Source organism: Pararge aegeria, chromosome 3 (assembly GCF_905163445.1).
Source record: "Pararge aegeria chromosome 3, ilParAegt1.1, whole genome shotgun sequence".
NCBI classification, from domain to species: domain Eukaryota; kingdom Metazoa; phylum Arthropoda; class Insecta; order Lepidoptera; family Nymphalidae; genus Pararge; species Pararge aegeria.
In genome coordinates this window covers 20,325,166-20,334,283 of record NC_053182.1, presented here as the reverse complement: position 1 = coordinate 20,334,283, position 9,118 = coordinate 20,325,166, and the positions used below count along the sequence as shown (strand labels likewise).

Here is a 9,118-nt window from a genome sequence, read left to right as displayed (position 1 = left end):
ATACCTGATTGTAAGTTATGTAAGGTGACGTCTTAGAAGTTAGATGGACCGCACTTGGCTACAAGGGCACCTTAATTTTAAGGCATTTTACGCTACAGGGATGCAAGAGACCGAAAGACATAGTATACCGTATTCACCCAAAAGGACCGATTGACCGATTTTTTCATTCAGTTACGAGTATGTGAAACAAAAATCTTTAAGCCGGAGCGGCAGGCTGCGAGGGGCGGCACAAGCATAAGTTAGAAGTTAATGTACTGTGATAAACTCTTAACGCACAAACGCTTTTTCATTTATAACATTAGTGGAGAGATAGGGATAGGTACAGCAAATGCGAATAGTACAGCGGCAAAGTAGCCTGTAAAAACCCCTTTTAGTCATTACTAGAAGAGTAGTGAATAAAAATAAATTTAGGCGACCCCGCACCGGTAAACGCAGCGTTGGTCGACACCCATCGACGGTGGCAGAGATGCGACATTAAATAATCTTATCGTGACGATTTTAACGCGAATGGCGGTTAATCGGGACGAGTCGCTTTATAAGTATGCCCCTACCTTAATGTACCCATGTCAGCTTTGTTTATGTTAGCTGCCCTGCCCAAACTATGAACTTGTTAATGTAAGTATATACCTAATGGTTTGTAATACAGAGTGCGAGGAGGGTAGGGGGTGATTCTAGTTAAGCGATGTTGACCCAAGTCGGTCATTTATCAACAAATTAATATTTCACTTTTGGGTGCATGCCTCCTCTATCATTTGAGAGAGGTTCTTTTCTTTCAACAATCGTGTAGTAACCACGATTTGTTAAATGTGTTTTAATATATTGTTTAAACTTAGGTAAAGTTAGTTCTAATATTACCTTCGATATCATGTTATAAAAGCATATACCCATAAGATTTCTTTACTTTTCTCAGACGATATGCAGATATAACTAATTTATGTCCGTTTCTAGTTAGTCGACTGTTTATATCGAATTTTTGTTTATAATTACTTTTGTTTTCTGATAAAGATTATATTATTATGAATATATTGCGAGGCTACTGTAAGTATACCTATTTCTTTAAATTTGGTATGAAGGTATTCGCGTGATCTAAGTTTATATATCGATCGCACAGCTCTTTACTGTAGTATAAATATAGTTTATATATCAGCTCTGCCCCATAACAAGATTCCATACGACATTACACTATGGAAGTTCTCAAATAGGGGCCTGAAAATGCGGCAATACGATTCCAGTAGAAGATGGTACGGCAGTTTGCTTCGCGCTCGTCTTGGCGCCTACAAATACAAATCTCGTAACTTAACTAAATTGTTGTCCATAAAAATGCTTTTCTTTTCTTTAGAAAACATTCAAGTATATTACTCAGCACTTTTATATCATCAAGCATTAATAAATAAATAAATATACTACGACATTTAGCCTCAAAGTAAGCGTAGCTTTTGTTATGGTTACCATGGTGACTGATATTTTTTTTTATACCACTACAAGTTAGCCCTTGACTGCAATCTCACCTGGTGATAAGTTATGATGTAGTCTAAGGCGTAAGCGGGCCAACCTGTTAGGGAGTATGGTAGTCAAACCGCTAATCAGTTCCTACACGACATCGCACCGGAACACTAAATCGCTTAGCGGCTCGTCTCCGTCGGTAGGGTGGTAACTAGCCACAGCCAAAGCCTCCCAAAGGGTGTATCTGATTTCTTTCAGTAAAAGCTATGGCAGCAACTCAAGGTATTTATCGTAAAGAAATATCACGGGTGTCCCATGTATTTATCGTAATGAAATACAACAAAACTCAAGATAATATTTATTCAAACAACAACATTGTTTCAACAATTACATATAAACAAAGTTAGTGATGTGCTCGATATCAATAAATGCCAACTTTAACCAAATCGAAAAAAGAAAACCTAATAGGTAGATATAAATGATTAGATTATTATATAGAACATTTTACAATACATATTTTGTTCAGCAGCAAAGTTATTACTTACTTCCCTGAGATGATATTCAACATTAAAATACCACTAGCTGACCCGTGCAATTTCGTAAAACCAAATCGGTTATTACCGGAAAACACGAATAAAATGACATTTTCTAAAAATGAATCCTAGCTAGATCGATTTATCGCCCCCGAAACCCTCAGTATACTAAATTTCATGAAAGCCGATTCTGAGATTCCAATTATATATATACAAGAATTGCTCGTATAATAAGAATAAGATAAATTTTCGCTGCTTTATCAAATGAAATGTATTTATTTGTATGAATATGTTAAAAATGTTCTTAGCTAAATAAAAAGTCGCAACATATCCGGTCAGGCAACCCAACATACAAAATTTGGTCAATTATATATAAACGATCTAGTTCTGAGGCTTAGATTTCAGAAATTCATCAATTGGATAAAATACATTGTATAATATTTTTTTAGTAATTGATTCTTGATTTTTGTGCTATTTCAGTAATTAAATTATCAACTAATAGTGTTATCAAAATAATAAATTGGTTATAGGCCAGCATAAAAAAACCCTAAAAATCGATTACTGTAAACAAAATCCTTTAAAAGAAAACATAACATCTTATATAGATTTAAGTAATGTTTTCTTTCACAAAATATATATTTTTTAATTAATTATTGTCCTTCTATGATTTAAAAAAAAACGTGAAAAAATCGTGCACTTTTTACTGATTTTATGCAATATATTCTTACGAATGCAATAAATATAAACATTGAATACAATTAATCTCAATAGATAATTACAAAACAACACACAATTTGTACTGGTTACAGGTAAAAACATCAGATTTTTTACAGTTCGTGTCATAAAAGCTTTCAGTATATACCTATTCACTCATACTAGTTCTGCAGTATTTTATTAATAAGCTAGTACAAATACAACTTTATTTATTAAGTTTTAAATTATAGTTTACATTATATCTTATAAAGCTAAACGTGGATATCATAAGAAAGACATTTACTTCATTCCATACTAAATTGAAGCAATTTTAATCTACATTTCAAACATTCGTAGTTATATTTCTTCATAACCACAAAAAAAATGTGTATAATTATTTCTAAGGTGACATATTTTGTGCAAAATTAACGTCATTTCCATTGGCGTACCCAGGGGGCAGGGAAGGTCAGCTGCGCGGCTAGCATTGGCAAGGAGACAATAATCTCACCGGTGAAAGGATAAAAATGTATCGTCTCCCACAGCTTTATCAACTCTCACAGCATTGGCGCACAAGTGGAAATAATATTCATTATTTCCCCTTGACATATTGGTGTATACAGTGTAACTATCCAAAACAATTTAAGTATCTGTGATAGCGGTATAATTAGGATCTTTAAACTTGCTAACAATTTATCATATAGGTATGTGTAACATAGACATGTTATAATATATGTGTAATAATAATCGGGCCTCGGGGGTAAACTTCTCCAATTCCATGTTCTAGCAGGTGGACACGTTAATTATATCCCCTGTTAGGGGATTTAAAAAATACAATTTTGGCTTTAATATCGATTATAGAGGGCCCTCTAAAAGAAGTTCACTACAGCCGCGGACGATCTGACCAAAAAATTCTACTAGACCAGAATCTGGGTACGCCAATGGCCATTTCACTATATTTCTTTCAGTAAGCAAAAGCACGTAGGTACTCATATAGTATTCAGGGATTTTCTGATATCTTTAGCAAACACGTGAAATCACTAACTGCGTAGTTTCACATTTCTTTTAAATATTCCTTACCGCTGACCTCTATTTCAGTAATGTAAAAGGAAAATTCTTTGATACCGAAATATCTACATCAGGTATCAGAAACATTTGTTTATTAGTTCATTAAAAACTAGTTGGCTTTGCTCAAGCTAGTTTTGAACAAAATAAATTTCTTTCTTGCTGATCAGGTCAATAAATAAAAAAATTATGCTATCTTAGGTTTCCCTATCTACAAGTAATATTATTTTTTATATAACGCCTGATCAGGAAAATAAAAACCTGTTCTGGTAACGCCACATTTGCATGGCAATGCATTTGGCAGACTAAGTGTATAGAAAGAAATACTTATTTGTATCCGCTTTAAGGCGAGATTTTTATTTTCCTGCAGGCCTAGCGTGTGCACCACGAGATAGTTATCTCTAACCGTTACTCGTATTTTTTCTACAGTGTTTGACGAGATAATGGGTGGACATATCTCTCTAATGGCGCGCATCCTAACCCCACTGGTCAGGCTTTACAATTAATACTCCAATTAAGGATACAGGAATGATAAATGTAGTCGGTAGTATGAAGGCACAAGCGAGTAGGGTGTTATAAAATAACGTTTTCTAATATTACTCAAATTTCAGAAAAGAACTTACTTTTTTGCAATTTACTTTTTCTTTCTTTTATTATATATGCGATAAACTAATATATTTATACATGCAACCTTATATAAGAGCCATTTAACCTTAAATAGTGCAAAAACTTAACCGAAACTAATTATTCATCTGTTCAGTTACTATAAGGCATCAAACCGAACGTTAAATTGTTAAACGGCTTTGCCTTTACAGTAATAATAATCCACAAGGGATTCTTTGAATATTATTTATGAAAGGTGACATTTGGGGCTGCTACTTCCTTCAAAACCCCCACAAAACAAGGATTTTATCCTAGACGCGACGGGAAACCCCCTGACAGAGACGACACTGCGTACGCGCTCGACTATAATGCGCAGTCGATAATACAACGCACCCTGTATCGTTAATATAAGAAATAAAATAAGACTGGCAATCGAAGAGTTATTATTAGCCGATGAATAATACAGCCTTAAAGTAAAATATACTTAATTGTCCTTATTTTAAGGTCATATATGCTGTACAACAGATTTCTATTTTCCAAACATTCTGTGATAATGTGGTCGAATGTAATCTTTAAAACAAGAAAGATAAGTTCCATTTTCAGCTGAGCTTACCGTATTGCGATACTTGAATTGGACTCTTCGATTGCAAGCGTCTTACACCAGTTTATAACCAGTCGGACCATAGTTTTTTACAATCACAATTTGGCGCCGAGCTAATTATCTATTTAGTTATCTATACTAGCATGTGCGCCACGAGATAATTATCTCTACCCGTTACTCGTACCTTTTCTATAGATATTTAATATAAAATGGGTACGCGTAACTCTCTCGTGGCGCGGTTGCCTTACAGAACAGGTACCCCATTTTGCCCCCCACCTGGACTGCGGATGTCGTTAAGATGTTGCTGATACTGTAATGTTCACAGCGGCGTGATCTGTAATCATGATAGGAATCCGGACGTATCCCGATGGTTCCTTGAGACTCTTGTTATAGACTATGTTCTTTGCCCACGCTCGGCATCTAACCGCTATCAATGTGTTCGCTAGAATACATAAATAAATGAATTAATTAACAAACTTTTATTGTAAAAAAACACATAAACACAAAAGTATAGAAAACAGAAAACAAATAACACACTCTTAGTGACAGCTCGTCCGCGAAAGTATTACCGCCATATTTATTTCTGCATACTAGCAGCATATTTGCAATCCTGTGTTACAGTCTTAAAAGTGGTAACCGATGCCGTAGTAGCCTAATGCGTAGAACTTCTACTTAACTTTCGGGGGTCGGAGTTCGACTTCCAGCACGTTTTAATGGACGCAAGCCGATACTTTGCAGGACGTGTTTCTGGCATACCCTACGAAGTGTTACGCTGTTATGAGGCAAAATTTCAAACCTCTGGAAATCGGACCTATTGTACCAAATGTTTAGGACCACATCGCTCCATAGGTCGTTAAACCAACACACTCCTACGGCATTTTATTGCTGCCGATATAGATTCTATGTTCGTGAAATATGTAAATATAAAGAAATAAATAAAAAAAATAAAAAAAATTAAAGAAGTTCAAATAATGACGGTGCATAGTCAGTACATATTTGAAAATTTAATTTATTTCCATAAGAATATAACAAAATTTAAAAAGAAAATGTATTGACTGTAACAATATAAATATTAGAAGTAAAAATAAACTCGTGCTACTAGGCAATAATAAAATTGCTTATTCATTCAAGGGCAATTGTATTTTATTTTATAACAAATTACCAAATAAAATCTTTGAGATGTCTCTCAATAAGTTCAAAGTTTATATAAAATGTAAGCTTAAAGAAAAATCTTATTATAATGTTAAGGATTACTCAAACGATAAAAAAGCTTAGGTGTGAATTTACTGTGAGATGGTAATATCAAAAAATTATGTACCCGGTCAAGTTTGTTGTGGGCTGTTCTTAGACCAGGGCGCGTTTGGAACCCTCGTGCCTTTAGGTTTAAGTTGCCAAACAAAGTTATCACCATCCCCTTACGATTATGTAAACATATATGTATGAAAGCTTCATAAGGCAGTAAACGGGGCCAGCTGAAAACCAGTGCTGCGCGTTTTAGTATGCAGCTATACTGAGCCAGCTCCTTTGTCACACATTTTTTTTATTTTTATTCTGTAACATTTTACACAAATGTGTGACAATAAAGACGATTTTTCTTTCTTTTCTTTCTAATATGCCGACATGGATAAAGAAAATTTGAATTTACTTACTCGGTGGTGTAATTCTGACAGCCACCAGCGGACTGATGTAGCCATCTTGGTTCAGGAAGGGGTAGAACCTCCCCGCCAGCCCCCTCCCCCACGGATACTCGATCTGAGTCGTGGTGGAGTTGTTCTTCTCGTCCCAGCAGGAGACCCACACTTGCTGACGCTGGAACAAAATGAATAATCATATCAACCCATTACGGGCCCACTACCGGGCACAGGTCTCCCACAATGCGAAGGGGTTAAGGCCGTAGTCCACCACACTGGCTTAGTGCGGATTGGTGGACTTCACACGCCTGAAATGTGACGTTTGTGTAAAGAACACATAATGAATGAATGAATGAATACGCTTTTATTGTACACAACAGAGAAAATTTACAGAGATACAAATACAACAGCACAATAAGGTGGAACGTACAATTTGGCGGCCTTATCGCTAAATAGCGATCTCTTCCAGGCATAAATTCCATTTCTATTCCAGGGATAATTAGGGTGGGAAAAAGGAATAGTGTCAAAAATTGTTCATTATCCTTTCAAACACCCACTGATGGACACAGGCCCTCTTTGTCATAGGAGAGAGAGTTCAAGAGCATAGACCAACCACGCTGCTCCTGTATAGGTATAGTCCACCAACCCACACTTGGCCAGCGTGGTGGACTACGGTCTAAATCCTTTTGAGAGGAGACTTCTGTCCTGTAGTGTGTCAGTAATGGGTCGATTAGTTATGTGTTGGTGACTGAGTGAGGGAACGATGGCTTAATGTGCTCATCACAGACAGTATGAGCCCCGAGGGAATATCCATCAAATTGAAACCAAGGTTGAAGGGCTGCTTTTTTCCTCCTTAAGTAGTATTGTCTTCGACCAAGCACAAGGTACATGCACTCATGTCCCGATATAATAAATAAATAAATATACTACGACAATACACACATCGCCACCTAGCCCCAAAGTAAGCGTAGCTTGTGTTATGGGTACTAAGATGACTGATGAATATTTTTATGAATTATATATACATAAATACTTAGAAAATAAATATAAACACCCAGACACTGAAAAACACTTATGTTCATCACACAAACATTTTCCAGTTGTGGGTATCGAACCCAAGGCCTTGGACTCAGAAAGCAGTACTGCGCCAGTCGGCCGTCGAAATCTTTCTAATGCGAGAAATCTTTCCCCCCAACACTCCTGGTGTTGCCACGTGATCTAACTCCAAATTGCATATTCAAACTCCTTTGCAAAACTGTGTTTGTTCGTTTGTTTGTTTCTCCTTCCTTCACACCGTAACCAAGCAAGCAATCGACTTGATTTTTACCAACGAGTTAGTTAAAAAGACGGAGAGTAACATAGGCTATTTTTTATCCCAGGAAAACATTAAGATTTGAAAAAAAAACCCGTAATAAACGAGGGTGTCCTGCGTGGGCAATAGCTATTGATTGTTACTCACCTCGCTTTCAGATAGACCCTTGATGTACTCTTGTAAATCTTCAGACATATCTGCCGGCAGTTCAGTTGCGCCGATGAAATCGGGCTTCCAGCTATAGATCTGCAGAAATGAACACTGAGATTATCAAATAATGCCTATTCCAACTTGTTGATGTAATTTTTTTTTTTTCTTATTCATAGCGGGCAAACGAGCAAGTGGGTCATCTGCATCATCTGCAAACATCTGCAGCACCAGAGGAGCCACCGATGCGTTGCCGGCTTTTAAGGAATTTGTTTATCCGCCCCTTGAATAACCCTAGATTGAATTTTTGAGAAAACACATCAGACTCTCTACGGCCCATTATTCAATCATCCAGACAACAATTTAAGGAGAGCACTGTCGCCTGTAATACAGGTTTTAACCTAAATCAGGGACAGTGGATTTTAAATTGCACCATTACATACATTTATTGCGTACACTGTACACACCAATATAAGTTGTGAGGTACGCATTTGTTTGTATAATTATTATAATTACTTTACTTGTATATATACCTATTTATGATAAATAAAAAATAAATAAATGTAAAATAAATGAAAAACAAGAGTCAAGAGTCCACTATTGCCAGTCTTTCTGTACAGTGCATCTTTTCTGTCAGAATTTTTTTTTTTTGTGTTGCGGATGTAAAATAAAAATAAACAAACAAATAAATAAATAAAGAATATTAGGCACTGTCTCAGGATAAGAATGGTTTAGCCATTGTCCAATACGCCGGCCAAGTGCTTATTAGAAGACTTCACACATCTTTAAGCACATTACGGAAAACTGTCAAGCATGCAGGTTTCCTCAGGAAGTTTTCTTTCAACGCTACCCCTGGATATAATAAATTGCTCATATTGTTACGTGCTATATTCGAACCCGGAATATTTGGCATAGGAAAACCTGATGGCTCTTTTAAGATTTTAATCTTCTCTACAGTTAAAAATTCCAGAAGATTACAAATCGAAGGACAATCTTAGACTTCTGGAGTACTGTTAGCCGACGTCACTATATTTCTATATTACTTCCCTTCGCTCTCAGAGCAGACTGACTCAATCATTTCAATTTTTCGGGT

At 36.1% G+C, this 9,118-nt stretch overlaps 1 protein-coding gene across 1 annotated transcript in view; it reads right to left on the bottom strand.

Annotated features, from left to right (window-relative positions):
- Positions 1-1,785: 1,785 nt before the first annotated feature.
- Positions 1,786-9,118, bottom strand: part of LOC120637489 (sodium/potassium-transporting ATPase subunit beta-1-like) — a 33,268-nt gene continuing 25,935 nt past the window's right edge. The window contains exons 5-7 of the mRNA XM_039909355.1: positions 8,026-8,124; positions 6,585-6,744; positions 1,786-5,377 (exon numbers count right to left, since the gene is read on the bottom strand). Of these exons, the coding sequence (XP_039765289.1) occupies positions 5,229-5,377; positions 6,585-6,744; positions 8,026-8,124 (408 nt within the window). The 3' untranslated portion in view covers positions 1,786-5,228. The remainder of the gene's footprint in view (positions 5,378-6,584; positions 6,745-8,025; positions 8,125-9,118) is intronic.